The sequence below is a fragment of the Bactrocera oleae genome, chromosome 4, assembly GCF_042242935.1.
Source record: "Bactrocera oleae isolate idBacOlea1 chromosome 4, idBacOlea1, whole genome shotgun sequence".
Classification (NCBI taxonomy): domain Eukaryota; kingdom Metazoa; phylum Arthropoda; class Insecta; order Diptera; family Tephritidae; genus Bactrocera; species Bactrocera oleae.
Window position 1 is genome coordinate 34810787 of NC_091538.1, and position 27851 is coordinate 34838637.

Consider the following 27851-nt stretch of genomic DNA (forward strand, 5'->3'; position numbering starts at 1 on the left):
TGATTCCTTGCCAATCACACCAAACACACAGCAAAACCTTCCTGGCCGTCAATCCGGTCTTGGCCACCGTCTGGGCCGCTTCCCTGAGCTTTGACCACGACCGTTTGCCCTAGATGTTGTCGTAAGTGACCCATTTTTCATCGCCAGTCACTGTCCGCTTCAGAAACGGGTCGATTTTGTTGTAATTCAGCAGCGATTCGCAAATGGAAATTCGGTCCATCATGTGTTTTTGCGTTAGTTCGTGTGGCCCCCAAACATCGAGCTTCTTCTTGAATCCAAGATTATGCAAATGGTTCCAAACGGTTTTCTGGCTTATCTTTTGTTCCTCAGCAATTAAATAAGTGCTCACGTGACAGTCTGTTTCCACTATTTCCATGATTTTATCGCAATTTTCGACGACAGGCCTCCCGACGCGTGGTGCATCTTTGACATTGAAATTACCTGAACGGAACCTAGCAAACCACTTTTGTGCTACAAGTTCGTTTACAGTATCGGGCTCATTAACTAAATTAATGTTTTCAGCCGCTTTGGCTGCTTTTTCGCCTTGATCGAAGAAAAATTGTAAAATATAGCGAATTTTCTCTTTGCTGGTGTCCATCTTTGACGAGCGCTCCGAACGAAATTATTTCGTTCGTTAACTTTTAAGTTTTTAAACTTCTCGCAAGATTGTAATTTATGACCTCTTGTGCATAGTTCGCATGACATGTGTTTATTTTGTTCGGATGTAAACGATTGCGTTTTGTAAAAGCTTTTGTTTATCTCGTTGTTGCTTCTAGCTTGGGGTCTATTGAAGCTTCTATTATGGTCGTTTGGTTTGGTTTTGGGTTAAAATCATTTTTGTATTTACCCTTTGAGCGATTTCATATTGGGTAGCTAGAAAATCTTTCATTTGCTGCCACGTGGGGCATTTCTTTCGTGATGAGAGCGATTGCTCCCATAAAAGTAACGATTTTTCTAGTAAAGCGGCGGTGCATATGTTTACCAGTACAGGGTCCCAGCTGTCTGTGGGAATATTCTGTGTCGATAGATCCGACAAACAATTTGAAACAGTGGATACAAGTTTAAAAAATTCTTCACTTGTTTTTTTTTTAGTTTTAGGCAAGTTTATTGGTGTCGTTACTTGTTTATCGACCAATATTTTTTCATTTTCATATCTGGATTTTAGAGCTTTTCAAGCCAAATTAAAATTGTCGTCAATTACCGTATGCTTGACCTTTAGTTTTGTATCGGAGGTGATACAATTTCTTTAGACCAACGTTTAACAAAACTGAGGACAGCTTTTGCTTTCAAGACAAGATGGTATCAATATGAAGACTGAAATTAAGCTTAGGGTCCATATTAACTCCCAAATCAACATAGTTTAAAACTTGCTCTAGAATATGGTGTTTTATTACATAAGAAGAGGGGTGCACAGATCTACGGGAAAAGCACATCGTCTTAATTTTATTGAGATTCAGTTGGGCGGAGGTTTATACTCATTGAAACAGTTTTCAATCCATCAATTTCAATTATAGCTGAAAATGTACCTCGAACTTCTGTGTTTTTATTCTCTAAGCCATATAACTTTAGGGTGCTGCCTTTTTGAGAATATTGCTGGAACAGTATTTTGTAAATGTTGAAATTCATGAGCGTGACTTCCGCCTCTGTATCCACAAGGCAATCTTCACTGCTCCCATCTACTAATATTTGTTTTAATCTTTTAGAAACGAAATTGATGTTTTGCTTTGAGCAGTTTTTCGCAATGTGGCCGCTGCCATTGCATTTGAAACATTTTGTTTCTTCTCTACATTCCGATTTCAAATGTCTCGTTGACCCACAGTTGTAGCAATGTTGGTTACGTTCACTCTTTTTGTTTCACTCATTTGTGCGTTATACCTACGCGCAGCCTCCGATGTTGCGTCATTTTCCATACTGCTGTTCACAGTTTCCATAATTTCGTATTGTTCCATTAACACTTTGTACGTCTTTGCGCTTATTAAAAGAATTTTCAACGTATTATAATTGGATATGGTGACCGTCTCTAGGAACAGTTTCGCTGTATCCTTCATTTTGTTTCTGGCTCTTACGTACATTTGCTTTTCGCTCAAGTCATATGCCGCTGCATTGTCCTCCAAATTCTGTAACCACTGTCGCAATCAGGAACAATTTTTGCAAAGCTTTCAATTGAAACTGTATTTCTTGAATCGTTGCACAGTTTTTCTGTTAATATACGTATAAGTTCAGTACACCGTCTGAGGTTTGGTTGTTGAGTGCCATTTCGCTTTTCAGGCTTTGTTCAATGTTTTCTTCGATCGTTTCTTCACTTTCACTTTCTGTTGATTCTTCTTTAGCAATTTCCACTGTATTTAGCCCTTTTTCAGATCTTAATCGCATATTATGACATTGACTTTTATGGCGTGATCGGCTGAGCCCCAACTAATCCCTCAGTTTTTGAGATATCGCTTTGAATTATTGCACCCTTCCTTTTCTCACCAAGAAGCTACTCATTTGCACTATAGCATATAACTGCCATACAAACGACCGATTAATCGGTGCAACCGAAGTTAACCTTTTTTCTTGTTTGTTAATTTTTCTTTACTTTAAAAATGAATAACATTATTTTTGTTAACAACATAGCTATTGCATATAATCCGTGGTTTTCACTAATTTTAATATGTTTTAAAGATAAGGAACTAATCACTTATTTTTGCATATGACCAACGTATTAACGTATATTAAGGGGTTTTTCTGGAACCAATCAACCGTGTGAAAAAGGAATTAGGTGTAATTGCTTCTTTGTTGTTGTTGGTGACTTATATTGAAATTTCTTATTTGTGTCCTTTTATACCCAGGATATTATTGACAAACAACCAAAATACATTACTGTTAAATTTATACATCAATTAAAAGCGCAGTACGATAGTAATTTTTACACTGTCCGGGTGTGAGTTTCTGTATGTAAATATATTGAATAAAGTGGCGACCCAAACTTTGCATACATGTTTTTTGCACTATAGGTACGAAGGTTGTCATAACGTTAGCATAAGTAAATTTGGTACCAAAAATAAGTACAATCGAAGTATAATATCGCCTGAAAACAAATATAAGACTCTTCAATAATTATATAATATTTAATTTATACTTATTTTGTACTGCTTATTGTTTACAGATAAAATATTTGATATATCAGCATTCACAATATCTGCACAGTTCTGGCCAACTTTCAATAAAGAAAGTTTAGAGCTTCCTAAAGAAATTGCCAACGAGTTTGAAAAATACACTAAAGCTTATGAAGCATATAAAGGAAATAGAACATTAAATTGGAGGACAGTAACTGGACGAGTGAATATTCTTATTGAAATAGGGCAACGGATAATAGAAATGACAGTAGCACCAACACATGCAATCATATTATACCACTTCCAAGATAAAGGTGAGTTTTTTGTTATCTTTCACCATGCTTATCTAATAAGGCTCCAAGAATTTCAGGAAAAAAATGTACGTGTGAGTACAAAAATGAACCGCGAAAATTATGACATACTCTTCCATAAACCACTTAACCGCTTTTTCTGTTTTGTTCAACTTTGAATTAAATCCGTCAAAAGCGTGCGTATCTGCGGTGTTACAAAAATTCCTTCTTTCAATTTTAGGTGACTAATTAGGGAAAATTTTACCATAAATTATTGGAAGTCTGCACATTTCTTTACTCATGATCAAGATGAAGATATACCAGTAGAAAGCAAACTCCATTGAGGAGGAAAACGAAAAGTTTTTTTATCGAACTGGAAGTAAATGACTTCACCAATTAATTTTATTTTTAATTGTCTTTTATGCTGATATAAATAACAAAGTTTTACCATATAAGGGCTTGTTTTGATCGATCAGTTTGAATGGCAGCTGTATCCTATTGTTTCTATGAAATTATTCTATTATTGCGTGTGTTTTTTTTTTTTTGCAGTGCAATTGTGAATAAATATTTGCACTGGTACAGCAGCAAAAACACAGCCAATACTATGCGTATTTTTATATTTGAGATCGTTTTTCGATTAGTTTTGTGCATTTCTTGTGAATTAAATATATTTAGATAAATTGAATCAAATTGAAATTTCGTAGTTTTAGTGAGCTGATTTTATTTATTATCTACAGTGAATTCACGAAGATCATCGAATGTGTATGTGCTAATTGACGTTGCGAATGCTTTTGCTGTACTGTTTTTTCGTAAAACAACGTGAATGGAATTAAAATAAATTTCAACAATTTTCGAATGTTGATTTTTTTTGGTTAATTGGTAATCACGGTTAATATTAACATTTCCACCCGTCTGTGAACAACCAGATCAATTGGATTGGATACATTGTGAGCTGAGGTTGCTGATTGACAGCTAATAAATTTAAACGCATTTTTCACGTCGTTTCCGTACTAGTATGCATCCAAAGCGACAATTAATGTTAAGTTTTGTAATTCAGTGAAGTCGATCAAATACATTTGAAAATATGGCCACAAAGTCTTCGTAGTAGGGAATGTGGACGTACCACTCGCCGAATTCAACCAATACCAACTTCGACTCTTCATTAGCAGCAATGAAGCAGTATGGCGCTTTTTATCATTTCCAGTCCATCAACGACATCCAACAGTAGTACGGTGCATCTTGAGAATGAACAGCGCGTGTACTTCGCAGCTAATAATGTACTGCATTATACTCACTGTGCCAAAATGATATTTTTGCAAAGACTCTACTTGATTCTGAGATACCAAATTTCTACATATGGATTGTATCGGCTAAAAGGTTTCAACGTCGCAAACAAGGTAAAGCAGTTGAAGGACATCCCAATTTGTATTCCAGTGACGTATTGAGTCGCCTGTACAATGTTCACTCGAACAATACAGAATGCTTCTATCTGCTATTGTTGTTAATCAATGTACGTGCCAACCTTGCCTGGAACTAAGTCTTCTTGAGAATGATTCACAATGGTACACTGCACTTGTTGATGCATCGAATACTGCTCGACCACAGCAAATATTTGCTATAATATTGACAACCTGATTCCCATCTAATCCAAAAGATCTTTGGGAAAAAACAATGACTACATGAGTGAAGACATTCTATGTTACATCGTTTGCGTGCTGCGAATAAAAATCGTGACATTAAATTCATCTCAAACGTGTATTATGGGGCACTGATTTTAATTGAAGACATATGTTTGACAATCGCTAACAAGACATTGGTGCAACTGGGAATGCCTGCTCCGAACCAATCAGCGAACGACCTTTTCGATCGTGATTTGCAACGAGCAACACACTTTGATTCTGACGAACTGAACACATTTGTTCAGACAAATCTTCTAGGAAAACAAAAAATATTGTGTATCCCATAGCACTTCAATAAATATCGAATTGAATTGCCAGTTTGTTTGAACAACTGGTTTAGTTTGTTCGATTCACTAATGTCTAATGCTTGGCGAGTCGAAGATAGCTAATCTCTCAAAAAAAATATATTCATATAGTGAAGTTTGAATTGAATAAACACTATATTTTTTTGGTTTCTCTATCGTTATTCTTATTCATTACATCAGATAAAACTAGGGTTAAATGATTTGATCGACTTTGTCTATAATGTTATGTGTATACATTTTTCTTTTAGATGAGTGGACATTAGAAGACCTTAGTCAGATCACAAAAGTTCCATCTACTATATTGCGTCGAAGAATTGGGTTTTGGATCTCTCACGATCTAATAAAGGAAATACGACCAGGAGTATTCAAACTAATGGAGAACGACGGCAAAAAGTCGTCATTCGAAAATACACAATTAGGTCAACCACTTGGAGAGGAAGATGTAGAATCAGCTATGGCTTCTGCAAGCGATCAGCGGGAAGAAGAGCTTCAGGTTCGTATTTTCAATACTTTTTGACTTATTCATAAACAAAAGTTAATATTTTTATTAGTATAAAAATAAATGCTAATAACTGTGCTCCTTTTTTACGGTTGGTGGGTATTTGGTACAAACTCTCGCTAAAATTTTATGCAGAGTTTTTCATTTGGATGATGGTTTAGAAAGTGTAATCTTATTTGTTTCCATCCTAATTATTGTTTTCATTTAAAACTTGAAAACTCTCATCATTATAAAAAATGTTGAAACCGTCAAAGCCTACCTTTTTTCATTTAGTACGTGTGTTAGAAAAATAATATTGCCATGTAAAAGATTTAATTGGGGGATGTCAAAAAACTACGCTTTAATAAAACACATTGCCAATACTGTATTTCAATTCAATTAAAGCAAGCGCTAATCAAATAAATGTACAGAGTATAATAGTTTTTTTCATTTAAGGGTTGGTTGTATGGCTTAAAACAAATCATCAATCTCGATTAAGATACAAAACTGTGATTCGGCACAGGGAATCACGGAGACGCCCCTTATATCTTAATTTAGACCTTAGTATTTATAAGTACTTTATAAGGGTTCGATTAACGACATTTTGTGGGTGTGGAAATAGCCCGACTCTGTGCAACTCATCTTGTTATCCTAGTCATTTATAAAGGGTCTTCCAATAAGAGTGATATGATTTAAAAAAAAACACGAATTGTTAAGGGAACTCAAATGTTTTTCATTTAATACGAAGAAGAATTGATACAATTATGTTCTCAATATAACATCATTTAAATGGCCTCTACGACTTCTTTTGCAGGAAAGAATTCGATGAATCGAGGAACTTTTTCCATTAAATCGAGTCGTATGTCATAAATAGCACGTTCAATATTGACTTCTAAAGCTTGAAGAGAATCTGATTTATTGCTAAAGACCAATGACTTCAAATAACCCAAATAGATAATATCAAATAATAATTTATAAACATTGTTCTTGCGTATATCTTTCAATGAAGAAATTGTAAACATTACTGAATACATTGAAAAAAATGAGAGATCATGACACATTAAACACACACAACATTGACACACCTGATACAATAGTGCCGAAAATGTGAAATCGGTCCACGAATCAAACAAGCTCTACATATAATAATATTCGTTATTTTAGCAGACTTTATTCCTAATATAAATGTTTAATTATCTTCATAAAAACGTGAAAACCTGTTGAGTATAATTGAGTAATGCGTTAACGCAATAACTTCAGACACTCCCCCGACCCCAATTACCTGATATTTCAGTGATTTCGAACTTTCCCACTGACTTTAAACCGTTTAGGTTGCTCAAGATATGTCATATTTTAATGAGATTAAGTAGACAAGTTTTCTTAAAAATTATGTGGTATAGCTCTTCTGAATATGAATAAAATTGGTCTAGATTTTGGTCTTAACCTCATATCACTAACATAAAGATTTCCGATTCTGTGGTTTACAAGAAAAAAGGAATAATGAAACAAATTATATGACCAAAATTCAAACAAAAACTGATCTCATGCATTTTATAGGTCTAATTTCAATTGCTACGCGATCTGCCCCCAATATATATATGTGTGATATTTTTATGAAATTTAGTGGAGATGTTTTCATAACTATAACGTGGCTAAGCGCTGAATATGTATGAAATCGGTCTAAATCTCTATATATCCCTAATAAACTGATTTCCGATTATCCGATTTAATAATTTTGATTTTAATATAAATATTTAATGAGCAACAGCGAATAATACACATTTTTTACAAGAGTTTCTGAAGTGGTAGAATTCAAAATTTTGCAAGACTTGGTGTTAGAAATTCGAAGCGACAATGTAGTGAACAGTGACAAAATTCGTGTGATTGATATTACTTAGTATTTGCTAGGAAAAAATTTTAAAATTTCTTTAAATTTTCATGTATTTTTAAATTGGACGACGTAATTGTAATAAAAGAGATAATGATTTGGACAATAAATGAAAAAAGGAAAAACACAACCATAATTAATGATTGTGTTTTTATTTCACATTTATGCCACTGTAAGTAAGAGGGCGTTGGTTCCATGACAGTGGTCGGCGTTTCAAATGTAGGTTATTTACAGACGATAAAGTTAAGGTTTTTAGGGTCCAATATAAGTATTTTAATCATAATTCATATATAAATAATAAAAAAGCACGGAATTACTTGTTGCACCTAAAGAATAAAAATAGTCTCAAAATGGAAGGTTACATAAATCCCACTGGGTATGTTTTTTTCATGCTCACTCACACAGCTATATTTAAAAATAAATGGATTTTCCCATTTATTGTAAAAGGTACTGTAGCGTCGGTATTGCATACTGCTTTATGATTGGTGCTCGCATAAAGGCTGATTAACGACAGCTGATCGATGGGTTGTGTACATGTTAAGAATGATAGAATACAATATAATATAATATAATGTATTTACCGTTACTTTTTTCGGTTTAGGCAATTGTTACAGTACAAAAACGTAGTGAAATAAACCCAATTTATTAGTTTATAGTGAAATTAATATAAAATGTTACGGGAAAATATGTTGGCCATTTTTACATAAATTCTTTTATTTATTGACAACATAATTGCCAATGAAGTGAATGATTAAAGGCAGTGGTCGGCATTTTATAGCACAATTGTGCAAGCTGGCTTCACATGTATACTTACGATCGTTCAGTCACTGTCGAGCATTGTGTAAACTTACATGTAACAAATCCTAATATTTCACAAACACCAAAAATAGACATTCAGTACGGGTTGCCCCCATATTTTCTACTACTAATTAGGCAGTTGGTATGGGTTACCTACTAATATTTTACTACTAGTTAGGCATTTGGTACGGCTTGCCTGCTAATATTCTACTATGCTTTTAATACACATTCAAATGGTTTTCGATTATTTAAATTCCTAAAGATTAAATATTATTATTGTATCAAAATATTATGAAATGTTTCCAATTTTATTAAAAATATTTATAGAATTACTGTGTAAGGGTTTGTAAAATCTATGTATTTCGTGCAACTATGTGATGTCAAAAATCATTTCAACGGATATTTTTTTAAGCTTAGGTTAGGTTAGGTAAATCTAGTTACGTAGCTTAAGAGAAGTAGTCATCTTTCAGTGTTTCATACTGTGAGGTCCCCAACTGTATGAAACGTTATCTTGCAAGTGCGGGACAAGTGCACAAGAGATGCTCCATTGTTTCCCTGGTGGCTTGCTCTTGACATTTCCTGCAGTCATCTCGATCTGTCAGCCCCATTCGGCAGGTGTGTGCCGCCACCAGACTGTGACCAGTGAGTATTCCAATCATATTTCTACAGTCCCTTCTATCAAGAGTGAGCAGCAACTTTGTGTATTTTTCATTTACCGTTGGGACATATCTTTTGCAGTTTTGGACCCTAAGACCGCTGAATGGGTTCTTTCTCCACCTCCTGTAAAACAAGTGAAGTCGCCATGATCTCTTCTATGCCGAGATCTTTCTCTGTTTCACCTTTCTCTAACGTGTTTTTGTTTCCGGGTAGCGCTTCTTGACACGAAGGAACACGCTTCCAACGTCCCACAATATCTTCCCGAACCTCGCGTACAGAATGTCGTCTGTCGCCTTATTGATTTGGAGCGCATGTTCCGGGTTCACCACGCGTGGTATGACTACCTTCGCCTTAGGCACCGATTAAATATTGCTGCGGTCCACCACCTCCAGTTTCGCATCTTCATTCTCAACCAAATCAGCGACGGTTCATCAATACACTTTAGAATCTTGACTACGCTAAGCCATCAAATAACGGCATCGGTGCCCTGGGTTCGACGTTCTTCCTCCAGAAGAGGGCTTCCAATAGCTTCATTTCACATTTGTCCCATCGGGTTACTGCGGTCTGTGATCGCCACGATCAAATGTTGTTTCACAATCTCATTGGCTGCCGCCTTTGCTTTGGACGTTGTAGGTTTATCGTCCGCGTGCTTGACGTCGAGCTTCTGGCCTACGTCCCTCCTCTTTCTCTGTATCAAAGGCGCCTTCGGTTCTCTCTCCATTGAACGCTGCATCTTTTCAGCGCTATGCTCCTCGATGCGATTCGACAACGCTGGATCCGAGGCATTGCACCAGTTACGAGTAGCGAAGTGTGCCGTCGCCTTGTATGCGCTTTTGTCTTCAACCCCTCCTTGCTTGGCTTCCTCCGGGGCCCACTCTTGTTGCCAGAGTTGGAACCCTCGGTCACCTGTTCCAGAGAGCAAAGAAGTTCTTCTTTATCTGTGTTTATGCTCACAGCACTTTCTTGGTCCGAGTCTTCATGGACTGTGACACCCGTGCACTGTAAAGCTGGCTTGGCAGTAGTATTACAACCACTGTAACCTGCTCCCGTTGCAGTGGAAGTGTGACGGCTGGCGATCGCCGTGCCCGCCAGTGGTAGCAGCAAAGAGTTATTATATAGGGTGGCTCACGAAGCACGCTACAAAAACAAACCCTAATAAATTTTTTTCTGTGTGAGTAGTCGACTTACTATTTTTTTACTAAGCAGGTTATTATTTAAGTGTTTTAGAAATTAATGCTTGCGATACCGAAAAGAGGTAGAGAGGATAGTGCAGCGGTACCATACTTCGCAGTCAATCATTTCCGTCCAAAATGAATTTAGACGGGACTTTGCCCAAGTAAATGGACCATTATGAGGTTGGTAAACATGTTTTCCGGATCTGAAAGTATCGCAGGAAGACCGTACCATCGAAATCCGTATGTTCGAGTTCAAGAAACAATCGCTGCTGTTGCACCGTCAACGGATAACTCATGATGACTTAAATCTTTTTCCATACAATGTTTAAATAACAAGCCGTTTAAACTCTCTAGAATTGTCTATTCGCCTGGAATTTTGCAAAAAATTTATTGAAATGGTCGAAGAAGACAATAACTTGATGAATTGCCTGTTTATGTCTGATGAGACCCATTTTGACCTAACGGAAATGTAATCAAGCAAAATTGACATATCCAGAAATAATCTACGAGACGGAACTTCATCCAGAACGAGTCACTGTGTGGCGTGCAGTTTTATCAAGGAAACTTTTTTTTAAGGAAACGGTGTAACAGTAACTGTCAATGGGCACCGTTATTTAAAGATGTTGAATAAGTTTTTTACCCAGAACTGCTCAGAAGACGTATACCTTTCAACAGCGTTTGGTTCCAGCAAGATGGGGCAACTGCACACATAGCCAGACCGGTTATTGCGGAACTACAACGGGAACTAGAAAACAAATTAATATCAAGAAACTCCACTTTCCACTGGCCCCTAAGGTCACCTGACCTGACTGCAGCAGACTTTTTTTTTATGGGGTTATGAAAAGCAAGATGTGTACAAAACAAATTCCAGTGATCTGAATGAATTAAAGCAGTCTAATGAATCGACAATTAAAGTAATCCCAACTTCAACCGTTCAGACCGCAATGAATAATTTTCTAATTAGGTGTCGCATATGCGTGGCTGAGTATGGATGTCATTTACGGTCCATAATTTTTAAAAACAATTAATTATATAAAATAAAATTTGCTATACAATAAAAATAAAAAACTATGAAACGCGCTGATTAAAAAAAATTCTTAGGGTGTGTTTTCGTAGCACGATTCGTATATTCTTTTTATTTGTATCTCTGTGTCTAAAAAGGCAGATTTCGATCAGGTGATCTCAGCAGAGTAAAATATTTGGAAACCACATTGTGGTTTAAAGGTTTATACACCGACGAAATAACATCACGCATCGTGCCGCTAAAACAAATGTGCCCTGCACGAAATTCTTTATAATTATGAAGGCATTTTGGTGTTATAAAAAACATTTTGTGTTTTAGGTTATTTAATGTCAATAAAGTTAAGATCTTTAGGGTTCAACATAATTGTTTTAATAGCAATATATATCAAATAAATAAAAATGCAAGGAATTGAATGTTTCACGAAAGAGTAAAAATATCGTCAAAATGTAAGATTACATAGTTCTCAGGGGGTGGTCTTTATTTTCGTGCTCACTCAGACAGTTTCTCTCATGCCGGACACTGATTAAAAGGGATTGTGGTTGTATTTATTTAAATTTATAAATATAAAATATGTTGATTTTGAAAAATGAATTATGTAGTGGCGAGTTTCAATAAATATTATGCAAATAAACCATTAAAAACATTTTTTTAGTTTTCCTCCGGATATAAAAGTTGGAAAAAAATTGGTAACTTCATCATCATAATAATTATAGAATCTTTTCCCTATAATTTCAATTAAATACATCAAAACTATTATTAATATATCTATATGTATATATTTATGTATAATAAAAGAAACTACTGCTGGATACATCGCAATCTCAATCCTTCTTAATCATTCACTTACTTATTAATTATGTTGTCAATAGATTAAAGTATTTATTTAAAAATTACCAAAATATTTTCCCGTAACATTATTCTATTTATTTCAAAAAAATTTTTCACTATAAACAAATAAATTAAGTTTTTCACGAATTAACAAAAGAGTTAACGTTGAGATAGATCCCTGGCAGGATTTTAATTGCACAACAAATATTTGTTTTTTTGGTTAACAGGTAGGTACAGCCTGCTCGGTTTTCCCCAAACCTTATTTGATCCATAGTGGTAATAATTATAATTTTAGTCTTGTCCCAAAATATAAAAACTGTCGTGGCTTATTGACTTGTGAAGTGGATAAGTTTATATGTCGTGGCACATGCCTTTCCATATGCATCTTCCAATTAATCATTAATTATTCTTCATCTTATTAAGTATCTTTAATTGGTCGCATCTACTAAGCTTCGATGGTTTGCCGCCTGAGCGCTGTAATTTTAAGCAATTTTCTTATACACCGTGGTTAAATATATTAGGTGTAGTAAAAACAAATTATTCTTCCAATAGATGGCGTTATTTATATGTATCTTGCGTCCGATTGGGTTTGGCTAGATGGTGTTCGAAGGATGACATTTCGTGCTAAAAAACCTTTTTTAACAGTTTTGTGATTGCTTGATTCAGTTTTGAGCAAAGAGAAAATAGCTATATTTTACAGTTTTTCATCGATAAGGGCGAAAACGCAAGCCAAGGGGCTGAAAATGTGAATAGCGTTTATGGTCCTGATAACAGTCAATTATGCGCAATTTCGGTTTCATCGATTCCGTTCCGGTAATTTCGATGTCAAAGATGCACCACGCTCTAGAAGACCAATTATCGAAAAAATCGATCAAATAATGGAAATCGTCGAGTCCAAACATCGATTACGATTGTCCAGGATCTAAACATTGCACAGAAACCCGTTAGGATCCATTTGAATAAGGCTGGATACGAAAAGTAATAATTAAAACATTCAATTTCATGGGATAGGTTTTTTTTGCTACACCTAATATCATAAATTGTTCAGTACAGATAATTTTTAAATAATGTTCCTTTGTGGTAGTTAAAATAAACTATCTACACGAGATTTTCCTCAATTTTTTTCCATGCATTTTAAAAAGGATAAGTTATTGATGACTACACTGCGGTGAATGAGAACAATTGGTCCCAGTTTTTATCATGCCCCCAAAAAAAATTCCATTAAGTTGTCTCGTCCACCTTAGCGTCTTGTTCTATTGTCGTTCTACATGTAAAAGTTTGGCAAAATAATGGAAAGTGTTTTTTATCTATCATAAATACATTTAAATAATGTTTTCCTAAGAAGGCAAAGTTTATTTTGTGAAGTTAATTTAATTCTAAAATTATTTTCAGGTATTTTGGTCATATATAGTTGGAATGCTAACGAACTTGGACTCCTTACCACTTGATCGTATTCATCAGATGCTTAAATTATTTGCCTCACATGGAGGTGGCATAGAATTCACGCAAGATGAGCTTAAAAATTTTCTACAACGAAAAGTTAGAGAACATAAGTTAATGTATACAGGTGGCGTATATCAATTATATAAATAAAATCTTAACAAATAAACCGGACCCACCAGTATAAAAAATTTAATCAACCTTAGCTTAAACTTCGTGTGAATAAATCGTTCCCATGTATTTTTTTCACGCGAACGAAAAATTCGTATACGAATTTCGTGTGAAATGTTCGAATTTCGATTATACAATTGTGAACTTCGGCAAACAGTCACATATGATTTTGTTTTGATTTAGTGGCATTGACAAAAACTTTGAACTTATAAAGCCAATTATGCGACTGTTTTAGCTTAAACGCGTATTTTTATTTTTAATCATATAACATACATATCTTTTTGGATCGAATAGGTATTAGCTGCATAAATTATGCAGATAAAAATTTTCTGAAGTATTAGTATTTTTGAAGGAATAATAGATTTAAAAAAAACTTCTTGAATGGCCCCACATTGGGTAGCAACTTGAAAATCGATAGTTACTTTTGTTCATTCTGAAATCGATTTCGGTGGTAGCTGTTGGAAGAATCATGTAACTTCATTCAAAATACATACACTTTTTCTTTGTTTTCTCTTTTTAAATTCTTTCCTATATCAGGATTTTCGGCCTTACTTGACCAAAGGCGTCAACTGTATTTTGTTAATAGGTTAACATAAAGTACATAGTTAATAAAATATGCTTACATTGTGCCATGTGAAGTTCACGATAAGAAAAAAATTTTTTAACTTTTCCATGGGGAATGGCATCCACACGAAGTTTACAATAAGGCTGAACAGTTTTAAAATATTTTAATAAAATCAATTAACGTATTTTGATTTTGAAAATAATATTTTTATACTCTCGCAACCTGTTGCTACAGAGTATAATAGTTTTGTTCACCTAACGGTTGTTTGTATCACCTAAAACTAATCGAGTTAGATATAGGGTTATATATATATACAATAAATGATCAGGATGAAGAGACGAGTTGAAATCCGGGTGACTGTCTTTCCGTCCGTCCGTGTGTCCGTCCGTGCAAGCTGTAACTTGAGTAAAAATTGAGATATCTTTATGAAACTTGGTAGGCATGTTTCTTGGTACCGTGAGACGGTATTGCAGACGGGCGTAATCGGACCACTGCCACGCCCACAAATGTTTTTAGCACTTCTATTGACGGTGTGAAAATAGTTGAAATCGGGTGGACACTCTGCCCACTCCCTATATAACGGTACTGTTAAAAACTACTAAAAGCGCGATAAATCACGCACTAAACACGCCAGAAACATTAAATTTTATCTCTGGGATGGTATGAGATGACTTTATACCGCGTTCAAAATTAGACAGTGGGCGTAGCACCGCCCACTTTTAGGTGAAAACCCATATCTTGAGATCTACTTAACCGATTTCAACCAAATTCGGTGCATAACGTTCTTTTCATGTTTCTATATCATAGTGCGAAAATGGGCTAAATCGGACTACAACCACGCTCATTTCCCATATAACACCATTTTTAATTCCATCTGATTCTTTCACTTTCCACTATGCATATCAAGCAACAATGATTATATCGGGGTAAAACTTTGCGTGAATAATACGTTTAATGTATGCCACCTTGTGACCAAAAATTGTCTAAATCGAACCAAAACTGTTCAAGCCCCTAAGTACTAAATATGTGGACCCCAGTGCCTATAGTTGACCTTCTACCGAAAATATCAGCCAATCCACAAAGAATTCTCAAACGAGTATACCATTTGACTTTGTGAGAGTATAAAATGTTCGGTTACATCCGAACTTAGCCCTTCCTTACTTGCTGAAATTACTTTTACGTCAAATACGAATGTGTTACATACATACATGTTCAGTATTGTATGTTACTGACAAAATTTTCCTGTGACATTTATTTATGGTTTTAATCAAATTCAATATTCAAAGAAAAAATAGTGAGATTTAGCAAAAAACACAGTTTCGTAAGAAGACAGACGTTAACGTTATTCTACTATTATAAAATTCTAATCTCAATATTAGATGTGATCAACACGCGGAAAATGAGAAAATATTTCTTCATCGGTGTACTACAACCCAAAAAAGGTCCACCGGGTAAACCAGACCAAATATGAAAACATTATTTGCCTCCTATGTAGATGACACCTATGAAATAGTATTCAATAATACTAGTATAGTATAAGTATTCTTTTAAGAAAAGAAATGGATTATCGTTAACCCAAAGGCACTGCCAAGCAGCAGGTATTTTTGCTAATATTTTCATTGTTATTAATTCGTAATAATGTAGGTCTACAAAGCTTTTTTTGGAACCGCGCAAATATCGAAAAAGCGAAAAGTTTAAGCGAAGTTGCAGCAACTATAAAATACAAAGGTCCGAGTAGTGACGCTATGTGTGGTCAGCTACTAGACTAACTTTATTTGCAAAATTCTTCTCCTTAAATAATATTCTAAGTAATATTTCAATACCGCTTAATACATAGTTTCTTTTTGTATTAGTGCATATATACCTAAGTATGTAAGTTATACACCTTTAACCAACAAAGGAGAATAACCAAAGTACATACTACGGACGCAACATTGCGAGAGACTGCTTACATATTAAGCTTGTTAAATGGGACTAGCTAATGTGCACAAAAAAATATTCATATAATTGCGTGGACAAAAACATAGCGGTAGCATAAGTGTACAAAGCGAGCGCAAGCAAGCTAATATGTATGTGCATAATGCAAATATAATTATTAACCGCATTGAGGTGAATGACTTCTAATGCTTGCCCTTAAATATTAGGCAAATAAACAGAGAACAAGAAATAGCAAAAATATATTAAAACATATGAGCGTAGAATGCAGTGATTCTCAATCGCTGACCTAACATCCCGGCCCCGTTGAAAGGCATTTCAAACAGGTAGAAGTGCTAGCTTGTGAAGTGGTCACCGAATCATTCCCTTCGTTGTTCGAATGTACACCACACGCACTTTAGAGTCCTTTCCTGGAATACAGTTTATTACTCGTCCAATGGGCCATTTTTGGTAAGTTGTCTTCATGGATGATAACCATTGAATTGTTGTTGATGTTTAGTCGCTCCGAAAACCACTTTGATCGCACTTGAAGTTCGTTGATGTATTCATTTGACCATCTGTTCCAAAACATATGTTTAATGATTGTGACCTGATTCCATCGTTGTATGTTGCTGATGTTAGCTGACAATCTCCGCTCTGAAAATGCCCCAAGTGCATTACCGATAATAAAATGCACCGAAGTTAATACTTCATTATAGTTTGGATCCAAAGAAATTGGTGTCATTGGCCGATAATTAACACATCTGCTATTTTAACCAGGACTGATTTGACTGCTGCCTCCCAAATACCGCGGAAATGAGGTGCTCTGGTAGAAATAAAATTTAATTTTATGAATTCATTATCACACTATTTTATAATTGCATCTTTGTTTTCGGTTTTAAATAAAAATTACTTTAATTCAGCTAGTTTGTTGCAAGCACCCACAAAATTTGTTTAGCTATCGCAAAAGATGTCAGAGGGTAGACTTCTTCTTCCAATCATGCGCTTCAAAGACGCTAAGAATGAATAGATCCGATACAAGTTCGATGTGAACCGCCTTTGTCGCTAGACAAACGAAGATCCCAATGTACGCTTTATAAGGTGTTTTGCCTCGAATACGCAAATATACGTTGACTGGTCTGCAGACATCAATACCGCACCGCCCAAAGGGCGAGATGGAGTTGATCGCTCGACAGGTAACTGTCCCATTACTTGGTTCATCAGCTTTGGCTTGTAACGTGTACAATGTGTGCACGATCTGACGATGCGTCTTGCTAAATCGAATCAGCTGTCTAATAATGTGACAAAATTTTCAAATGAATAAATTAAGAAGCGTTTCATACATTTGAAATGCTGAATTAAGTCTACTAAAGTTTACAATAAGTTCCGCTATTTTAGCTTTTATTTTATTTGAAGAAAAAAAGCAACGAAGAAAATAAAAGGAATATCTTAAAAGAGCACAGTAATACAGTTTCATACATTTGAAATGCTGAATTAAGTCTACTAAAGTTTACAATGAGTTCCGCTATTTTAGCTTTTATTTTATTTGAAGAAAAAAAGCAACGAAGAAAATAAAAGGAATATATTAAAAGAGCACAGTAATTCACTTGATGCACCAGGGGAGTCGCATGAGGAAGTTGGCTTGCATTTACTTGTATGTTTGTATACATGCTTACTTTACAGATTTATATCACATTGTCGACTGAATATAGAAATAACGATAAATAAAATCGTAACAATAATATACATAAATTATTTTCTTAACTTACATTTCAAATGTGTCAGCAAAAATCCTCTTGCTTTGTTTCTGATAACAAAACCGATAAAATTGGTGTTCGTGATACCCAAAGTCGATATAATTTCACCTACTATATTTTTTTATCGGTTTCAATTCTGATTCCGACAACTATCAGATCCTACAACACCCCTGTCAGTGCTAGTTTTGCTTCAAATGAAAAGAAGAGAGTTTTTGATTCTATTTTAGTCCAAGTGTACTAGTGATGGATGTATCTACGTTTAAATCCTTTACAGAGTCGTCTTCTCTGAATTGATGATTGGAATGCCACTTTGTTAATTAAAACTGTCCTAATTCTAGCAGTTGTAGATAAAGCAAGAGATATCCTTTATCTGTACAAGTACGGTTAGAGTATCAGCACCAAAGAGTATGTCGTCTACGTAGAATAATGACTTCATGATTTTTTCGTCAATCGTAAATTGTTCTCAATGCTGCTCAGCTAGATAGAACCAACTAATAGCAAGGTGCAGCAGCCATTCCATACGTTACAACATTTAGTTGATACGTATGAATATCTTCAGTCGGTGAACTTGACGATGCATCTTGACTATGTCGGCAGTGATTGCAAACCTATGGAATCGAAAACGAAGAAGAAGAAGAAAAAACTCCATATAGCAAGATATGGTGCAGCCGCCATTTCATACGTTACAGTATTTAGTTGATACGTATGAATATCTTCAGTCGGTGAACTTCTCCACAAAATGAACTGGAACTTTCGATCATCTTCATCATTAATACTTGGCGATACATCTGGACTATGTCGGCAGTGAGTGCAAACCTATGGAATCGAAAACAAAGAAGAAGAAGAAGAAAAAATTCGCATTGAATTATAGGGCCGACCATCTGAATATCGTTTAATGATTTTTGGGATGTGGTTCGACGAATACGACTCGAAGCTTTGTTGGTTCAAGCACACAATGATGTGGTATAAAAAAATGCGGTTCGCTGAGATTTGGATTTTTTACAACGCTCATATGACCTAAACTCTCGTAGTCACTCATAAATTCGACGTATTGGACTTTTAATTGTGGTGACTTGGCTAATCGACGTTCTTGTGCATTGAATCGTCTCAATGCCGTAGTATATGACTCGCCCAAGCACTTCGAATCATCCTTGAAGCGTAATTTGACAACTATTCTTCCGCAAGATCTTCTTGAAACTGTTGATTTGTATATGTGATCGCAACTCTGTTGTTCACGAATCCAAGCCTCTGGTATGGTAGTGACTTCTTCCAATTTCCACAACTTTTTCAATTTGGCATCTAAAGATGCATTGGTTAAAAATAAACAATATGGTTTAGATATGTTGTTACTGCCCGTCTTATAGCGTCCCGAAACAATCCAGCCTAAGAGCGTTTTTCGCAAGATGGGTAAATTAGATCCAAGATTGATTTGATATACAGATAGAAGACTGAAGAACTTTTCTGTACCCACCAACATGTCGATTTTCTTTGGTAAATAAAATTCATCATCAGCGAGCGCTATATTGTGTGGAATATTCCATGTTGAAATATTGATTTCAAGATCGGGTTGATAAGCAATGTGCGATGTAATACAAAAAGTCAATGGAACTTCGAAACCAGTGACTTGCAACTTGATGTTAGTTGGGGTTATGAATTTATATTTGTTGACGATGAACCGATGCTTTGAATTTGTATGTTTTGTTTATTTCTTCTTCTCTTTCTTTCTAAAACTGCGTTGCAATTCTCCCATGATGGCGGCGTTCTGAAGTCTAGCGACTTCCGCCTTTTGTTCGTCTGTTCATTAGACTTCTGCAAAATTAAATGAATAAGCATAGCTTGCGATATTTGGCTGTTGGTACCTAGCAACATCAAGGAATCATAAATAGCTGAAGCCCTATAAATTAAACTTCTTAGCTGAATGCCATTTGGTTTCATAACTGCTGGTATATCAAATAACGAATCTATTCCTTCCAAAAAAATTAGTGTTTTGTTGTCATACCGTACCCTCAACCGTTCTACGCCTTCGGAAAGTTTTCATTTGTCACTTAAAACGCATTTACAAATTCTAAGGCTATCTTCTGCCAGTTGCGATTGCATAATCAATTTAGTTGTGATGTCAAGTTCTTCCAGGTCAGCACGTGCTCCATCATCATCATCCAATCTTTCGATTTCAGTTTGATTTAAAAGAATCTACTTAAAATAGGACATCAGGATGCCCAAACGACACTTGTATTTCGAAGCTGAAAAAGCCTTTCCACCTGGTCGCAAGCTGGCATCGACGATATTTTTAATGCACGTAATATTTTTCTTGGTGCTCGCGCGTTGTTGTCTTAGCTCTTCCAAAGACATTGCAGAACAGAATCTTGTATATGCTTTATAGAGCCTTCAAAATTATTTTAAGTAACAATAGTTCTATTTCTAGCGAGTATTTAAGCAATAAGTGATCAGTTAATTTTATCGCAAAAAATTTATAAAACCAAGTTATACTAATGTATGGGTATGCAACGAACATGCGAATATGCGCTGCAGGAAATGGTAACGACAGAGAATGTTAATGAATAGAGAAGGAGCAAATGTTAGCTGTTCTAAAATGTTAATTACGATGAGGGAACATCGAAAACGCGCAAGTTCGAAAATAAAATGTCACCACAATTATCAATTTATGCAACGAACTACACCACTCTATAAGCAAAATGTATATATAATACATACATATGCACAAAAGTTCTTTGATATGCGCATAAACAAAAATTGAAATAATAAAAACGAAAGTAATTGACTTCCGACAAGAAAATATAAATAATGAGGAAAATAATATTAAAAAAGAATTCAAATATCATTTAATAAAAAAGGGTTATAAAAATAAAAAAAGACTATATAAAAATATGATAGGATTTGAACTTAGGCAAAATATTTCACGTTGCAATAAACAAGTCTGCTATACAAGCAGCACCACAGACAATATTCAGACTACTTTGTCTAATCTGTGAAGTCAAACAGCTATTGTTGTTTACTTGCTTCAATGTTCATATGTCTATATGTGAATATTCTTGAAATTGCCCTCCTTCATTCGCATGTCCAAATATATTTGCATATATGTACACATATGTACATATGTATGTCCCTCAATATGTCTTTCGCAAAAAATCAAACATTCGCGCAAGTGACAAAAAAAACGTAGACGCACCATCATCGGCCAATAATATTCAAGCGAACTCGCGGCGTATTTTCTATTACAACGACAACAAATTCATTCATAAGGAACGTGCGTCTGCTTCAAAGCAAAGTGCGTTCGTTCATAACTCTGCACCGCTCTATTTTTCTGTGCGCCTGGTAAACCACATTTGGTTTTCATATAGAATTCCTACCGCAAATGCGCGAAAATAAAAATGAATGAAATTGAATTTGAATGTCTTCAGTAAAATTGAAGAATCAGCAAAATTTCAATTTTACAATTTGTATCACTGAAAATCCTACCATCCCCCTCGCGTTTGTATGTTGCCCACAAGCTGCTTCCTCACAACATTTGCTAAAAATCAGAAATTGAAGAATTTGTCTGGTGTTCCCTTCAGAAAGGAGAATTGGCAACATGACCTCTTAGTGATTTGAAATATTGTTTTAATTTTTTTCATATTATGCACTATTTTATAAAATTTACATAAAATTGCCATTCATATGAAATCATTAACTACTTCTATATATTCTAAGCACACTGCATATAGTACTTTTATATGTTTACTTATTATCATTATTTCATAGTTTGTCGATTTAGCCAATTTTATCTAAATACGACGCTATGAAAATGCAGCCCAATCGGTAATCGCAATATTTCAAAAGAGCATAAGTCAACTTTCAATAGCAAACCACTGCAAACAAATTTTGTCAACTCCGCGACGATTCACACAATTTGATGTCAATATGTATGCGATCTCATATATGTATGTATGCATGTATATACATATGTATGTTTGGGGACAAAGTCGTCATTTGGTTTTTTTCAACAACACAATGTCCGCGCGAACTCACCGTTATTTCGTTGGCTTGCCACCATGCACATAGGCGTGTCAAATGAGGGCTCATAATATATTAATATGTTGCTTAATTTGTATTGAAAAATACTGATGCATAACGACTAATTTTCGTAATACAATAACAATATACGTAAAAATATAAATTCACACTTATATTTATATTTTAAAATAAATTCGATTAATAAAAATTTATCTGAAATAATTATGTGGGTGTGCGCCCCTGACCCCTTCTTGCTTGCGATCGTTCAACTTGCTTCTCGCAAAAAGCAAAAAGTGAAGACAAGAGTCTTTGCTTGTGCGGAGCAAGAAGAAGCAAGCATCAGCGTACGTGTATTTAAGAATGTATGTGTGATTATCACATTTTTGGAAATACGCATAATAAGGAAATATTCAATAAACCTAAACATATGAACATATTTTCCTCATATATTTTAATTATATCAGAAAGTAAAATATGCTATTAAAGAAATTGAATTTTGATATGCTTAGACTCCAATTAATAAAATAAAAAAATTAAATAAAATTTAATTTACATGAGTTTTAGGATTCGAACGTATAGGTTCGTATTCGGATTGTGCTTAACCCCTTCCCGCTAACGATCTCAGCCACCACAAAAGTGGAAACGCGGCCGCTTAGCCACCGTTTTATTATTATCCTTTGCTCAATAAGCAATTGCTCACGCAACGCACATACATGAGTTGGAAAAATTGCCTATTAAATGTTTATTTTATTATGAATTCTGGGGTTTTTATCGGTAATAGAGCTTTTTAATTCAAAAGGCTTTTCATAATTATAAATTTGTCATATCATAGAAATTGAAAACATAAATCTAAATAAGTATGCGCAACGATTTTTCATTTAGGAATATTCGTTGTGTCTATTTATAGCATTTCGCATATTGTGTGGTGTATTTTTCTTTTTCGAAGTTATATTTTTCGATGTTCCCTCATCTGGAATTACAAATTAGTACTCAAAAAGATTTCATTTAACATTTGCTCCTTCTCTATTCATTAACATTCTCTGGTAACGACGAGACTTAGGTGGAAAACTGGTGTTCTGTGCTGTGTGCGATAGTTAATCAGGGGTGTTGTGGAATTCAAGACAGATTTTTGTAGTTGTCAGAATTAAAATTTGGTATATAGTGTACTGGTGTCTGTCCCCTCGGTGGAGACGTGGTATATTGGTTATAGTTGTCTCAATTTTGGGTAATTGATATTGTTTGGGAAATTTTGCGCTGTTCTACTAAGGATAATGTTTAGGTGAATTCCTCTTGTTGCTTTTTCTATGTCTCCATCAATGTAGTGATTTGTGCATGGAGTTGACCATTTGGTGTTCCATTTTCTATATTTATACTTCTATTATTACTAATAATTGCCGTTTATTTTCACACATTTTTCAGGCACTTAGTGCTGGAAATCCTACTTGTGGAATCTTTTATTTTATTCTTTTCGATTTAAATATGGCTTTTGGATAGCATGTAAATTTGCCATCCCGGTTGACGCCTAGTTAATATCCTTTACACGATATGAGTCATTAAAAATATACTTTTGAGCGGCACCGAAATGTCTACTCTTTATTGATATTCTTAAGAGTTACTTGTTACATAGATCTTACTGCTATTTATACTAACTAGTGTGTTTAGTTATTACTTGTTGATGGTTTCTTTAGATATAACAATATATTGTTTGTTTAAATACATTCGAATTGTTCTAAGATAAGGTTATTTTAATGTTTGTTTGTTAAGGATATTGGAGGTATAATGTGATAAGTAATACGTTCCTTAACTCGAGTAATGCTGGTGACTCCAATGGTATAGATGTCCAATGGTGACGAAGTCCAATGACGATAATTTCCAATGACGATAATATCCAATGACGATAATGTCCAACAATGCAGTCTAATACTGACCACACTCCGAAATGATGTGCGAAAGAACAAAAAACTCACTCGTGCCCATGCGTTGGGCGCCAACAAATGTAAGCGAAAAGTTTAAGCGAAATTGCAGCAATGATGAAATACAAAGGGCTGAGTAATGACGCTATGAGTGGTCAGCTATTAGACCAACTTTATTTGAAAACTTATTTCCCTTAAATAACATTCTAAGCAATATTTCAATACCGCTAAATACATATTGTAGTTTCGTTTTGTATTAGTGCATACATACATAACAGTTCATAAAAGGAGAATAACCCAAGTTCATACTTTACGTTATTGCTCCTTCGTATAAGTTAAATAAATTTATTTTTTTGGTTTTTTGTGCTTTGTAATATGAGATGTACTTTATAATATGAGATGTGACCTTGTCGTTCCGTTTGCCACACTGTTCTGATCAGAACATACTCCAATAAGAGTCGGCCTACCGCTTTCTCTCTCTGTTGTTAATGTAGGTCTTCATTCAGCTATTAGCATTACCACTGTTAACTCTACTCCACTCTCCACGCTCTCCCAGCGATCAACACACTCTTGCACTGCAAGTGTTAGTGATGCTCATGATACTATAAATGTATCAGAGGACAGATAAAATACGTGGGTGGACCTCGTTCTTAATATCAGGTGTCTTTATCTCCAATGTTGTTTCAAGAGTAGCAGCTCAATGCGGTTAATAAAATACTGTAGCGAACACGAATACCAGAACAAATCAGAATCGACTATTAACTGCCAGAAGCAACTAGACAGCGAATTCGTAGTTGCCAGAATGTTCTAGGTGCGAACTTTTGTTAAAATTACTATATAAGGCCGTCGGATTGTGCAGCAGACACAGTTCTAATTAGAGTGTTGCCGTGTAAAGAGCAATTAAACTATAAGCAATAAGTTGTGAACTCGAATAGCGAGCAATAAATGTTAAGCTGTTGGAATTAAAAATAAAGATAAGTCTATAGCCATTTAACTGGGACTTTTATTCAAAAATCCAGTGATCGAACTCAAGAGTTGAGTTTTAGTTAGACAATTTATCGAGAAATCTGTTACAATTGGTGTCAGAAGTGGGATTGTCAAATAAATTCCCAATGAGATAATTATTTAAAAAGGGCCAAGTTTAACGATCTGAAGATTCCACAACTGAAAAAAGAGCTGGAGCAACGTGGTTTGGCGACAAATGGATTAAAAACTGAATTACAATCACGGTTGAGAGAGGCCATGGAGGCGGAAAACATTAATGTTGAGGATAATGTCTTTTACATGGAATTAGAGGAAGAGACAACAAAGATAGAAGAAAAGGGGGAGGCTCAATGCTCGTCAAAGATGGTGGGCATAAACATGATTTTTGCTGCAATGTCGCAGATGGGGAATACACGTATGTCTCAGATGTCAACGCAAATATCGACACAATTTAAAGAGCAGGATGCACGTATAACCCAACAAATAGCAGAGAGTCATCACAAATGTTGACACAACAATCGCAATTGTCCTCGTTAAAAACGCAGTTGGAAGATCAGTTCGCAGCGCAAGATGCACGTATATCAGCACAGGTGACCTCAGCAATAGCAGAAGCGTCCACACAGATTTCGGAAGAGCGGGATAAAATTAAAACTGAAGTGGATGAATTGAGAGATCGTCTCCTTGAGCTACAATTAAATCGGCCAATTGTGTCAACAGCTTCTGCCAAAGTAAAACCTTCATCCTTTGATGGCACTGTTCCGTTCTACGTTTTTAAGCTTCAATTCGAAAAGACGGCATCTTCAAATAACTGGAACGCTGAAGATAAAGTAGCTGCATTGTTCGTTGCATTAAAAGGATCTGCAGCGGAGATATTACAGACCACTCCAAACTGCGAGGCGAGTAGTTATGAAACGTTGATGGGTGCATTAGAATGACGGTATGGTAGTGAGGACAGGAAGCAGATCTTCCAAATGGAGTTATGAAATCGCTGCCAGAAAGCCAATGAGTCTCTGCAGGAGTTTTCTACAGAGATTGAGAGGTTAGCTCACTTAGCTTATACACATAAATCCGTGGAACACGTTTCGTATGCTCTGACACAGAAAACTGCATCTCAACATCAGAAGAAGTTATTTGGGCAGCAATAGATGGAGACTATGGGCCAAACAAGTGGTGGATTGTTGAGGCCACAAAAAAATATACACCAAACTTACTTATAGGCAAAACCCTGGCTATGAAAAGACAAGATAAACGTGTTTCAGTAAGAGTACTTAATGAGTGCAAGTTACCAATCAAACTCTCAAAAGGAGCTGTATTAGGGCAGTGTCAAGAGATTGAGGCCGTGATAAATTGCGAAATTGGTCTTGATTCCATGGGCGAAAATTAACGCATAGACCGAGGAACTAGAGGCAAACTATCAAACTACGGCTAAACAAATTCTACTCATCCATATTTGATAATGACGATGCCAAACCAGGAAGAACCAAAGTTATGAAACATTTTATTAACACAGGTGATACAAGACCAATCCACCAGGCTCCTCGGAGTGTTCCTTTAGCAAAACGTGAAGTTGTAAGCCAGACCATACGTGAAATGAGCGAAAGCGGCGTAATCGAACCATCAGAGAGTCCGTGGAGCTCACCTGTAGTACTTGTGAAGAAGAAAGATGGCAACATAAGATTTTGTGTGGACTATAGAAGGTTGAATGATGTAACGAAGAAAGACAGTTATCCACTACCTAGAATCGATGACACACTGGACTCTTTGTCAGGCACAAATGGTTCTCAACACTTGATTTAAAAAGTGGTTATTGGCAAATGGAGGTAAACGAAGAAGACAAAGAAAATACGGCTTTCAGCCTTGGAGATGGTCTATGGCAATTTGCCGTAACGCCCTTTGAATTATGTAGCGCTCCTGCTACTTTTGAGAGACTTATGGACCAGGTATTAAAAGGATTACACTGGAAGACCTGTTTGGTATACCTCGACGATATCATCGTGTTGGTAAAAGCTTCGATTAACACCTTAAAAACTTGGAAGAGGTTTTCCAACGGATAGCTAGCGCTGGTCTGAAGCTGAGTCCAAAGAAGTGTTCCCTCTTCAAAAAGGAAGTAAGCTACTTAGGACACAAAGTGACAACGAAGGGCATTTGCACAGCTAATGAAAAGATCGAAGCAGTAAGAGATTGGCCCGCTCCTAAAAATTTACATGAATTTCGGAGTTTCCTTGGACTGTGTACTTATTACAGACGATTCGTTCCAAATTTTTCCAGCGTAACTAGTAGCCTCCATGAACTTACGAAAAAGAACAGCGTTTTTGAATTTAATAAAGAACAGGAAGTGGCTTTCCAAACTCTGAAGAAACAGCTAAGTACTGCGCCAATGTTAGCACACCCGGTCCCAGGATCAACGTTTATTTTGGATACGGATGCTAGTGGACTTGCAGTAGGAGGCGTTCTATCACAAGTCATTGATGGGCATGAGAAAGTGGTTGCGTATTACAGCCAGACTATAAGCAAGCCAGAGAGAAATTATTGTGTTACTCGGAGAGAATTACTGGCGTTGGTGAAGTGCTTCAAACATTTTCATAAGTACCTTTATGGCCAGCGATTTCGGGTGAGGACAAATCATGCAGCATTAAAATGGCATCTACAATTCAGGAACCCAGAAGGCCAGCTTGCATGGTGGATTGAAAGACTCCAAAGTTACGATTTCTCTATAGAACATCGCATGTCCCGCCGTCCCTGTAATCTAGAATGCAGACATTGCTCAAAAGCTGAGGCCAAAGAGAACATTATAGATTTCCGATTAATGACTATAACATCAGACTGGGATCCGGAGAAGCTACCGAAATGTCAGCAAGAGGATCCAGATTTAAAAA

General features: G+C 35.6%; 1 protein-coding gene, 1 long non-coding RNA gene and 1 pseudogene across 6 annotated transcripts in view; 1 reads left to right on the plus strand and 2 right to left on the minus strand.

The window, feature by feature from the left end:
- mr (anaphase promoting complex subunit morula) overlaps window positions 1-27851 on the plus strand; it is a 171871-nt gene that overhangs the window by 102185 nt on the left and 41835 nt on the right. Inside the window, exons 6-8 of one of the 4 annotated variants that reach the window (XM_036368904.2) lie at window positions 3149-3412; window positions 5621-5865; window positions 13613-13787. In XM_036368904.2, coding sequence (XP_036224797.2) covers window positions 3149-3412; window positions 5621-5865; window positions 13613-13787 — 684 coding nt within the window. Of the gene's footprint in view, window positions 1-3148; window positions 3413-5620; window positions 5866-13612; window positions 14573-27851 lie in introns of those variants that run through there. The other 3 variants (XM_036368903.2, XM_036368902.2, XM_036368905.2) reach the window with 3 other exon arrangements.
- LOC138856892 (uncharacterized) lies at window positions 8882-10664 on the minus strand (annotated as a pseudogene).
- On the minus strand, window positions 16090-18768 carry LOC118682073 (uncharacterized). 2 transcript variants are annotated; one of them, XR_011396167.1, is made up of 3 exons: window positions 18080-18764; window positions 17224-17602; window positions 16090-17136 (listed from the first exon to the last, which is right to left on the minus strand). It is a non-coding gene; the product is annotated as an uncharacterized lncRNA (long non-coding RNA). The 2 variants fall into 2 exon arrangements; XR_011396166.1 differs by lacking the exons at window positions 16090-17136; window positions 17224-17602 and adding an exon at window positions 17961-18012 and having other exon boundaries at window positions 18080-18768.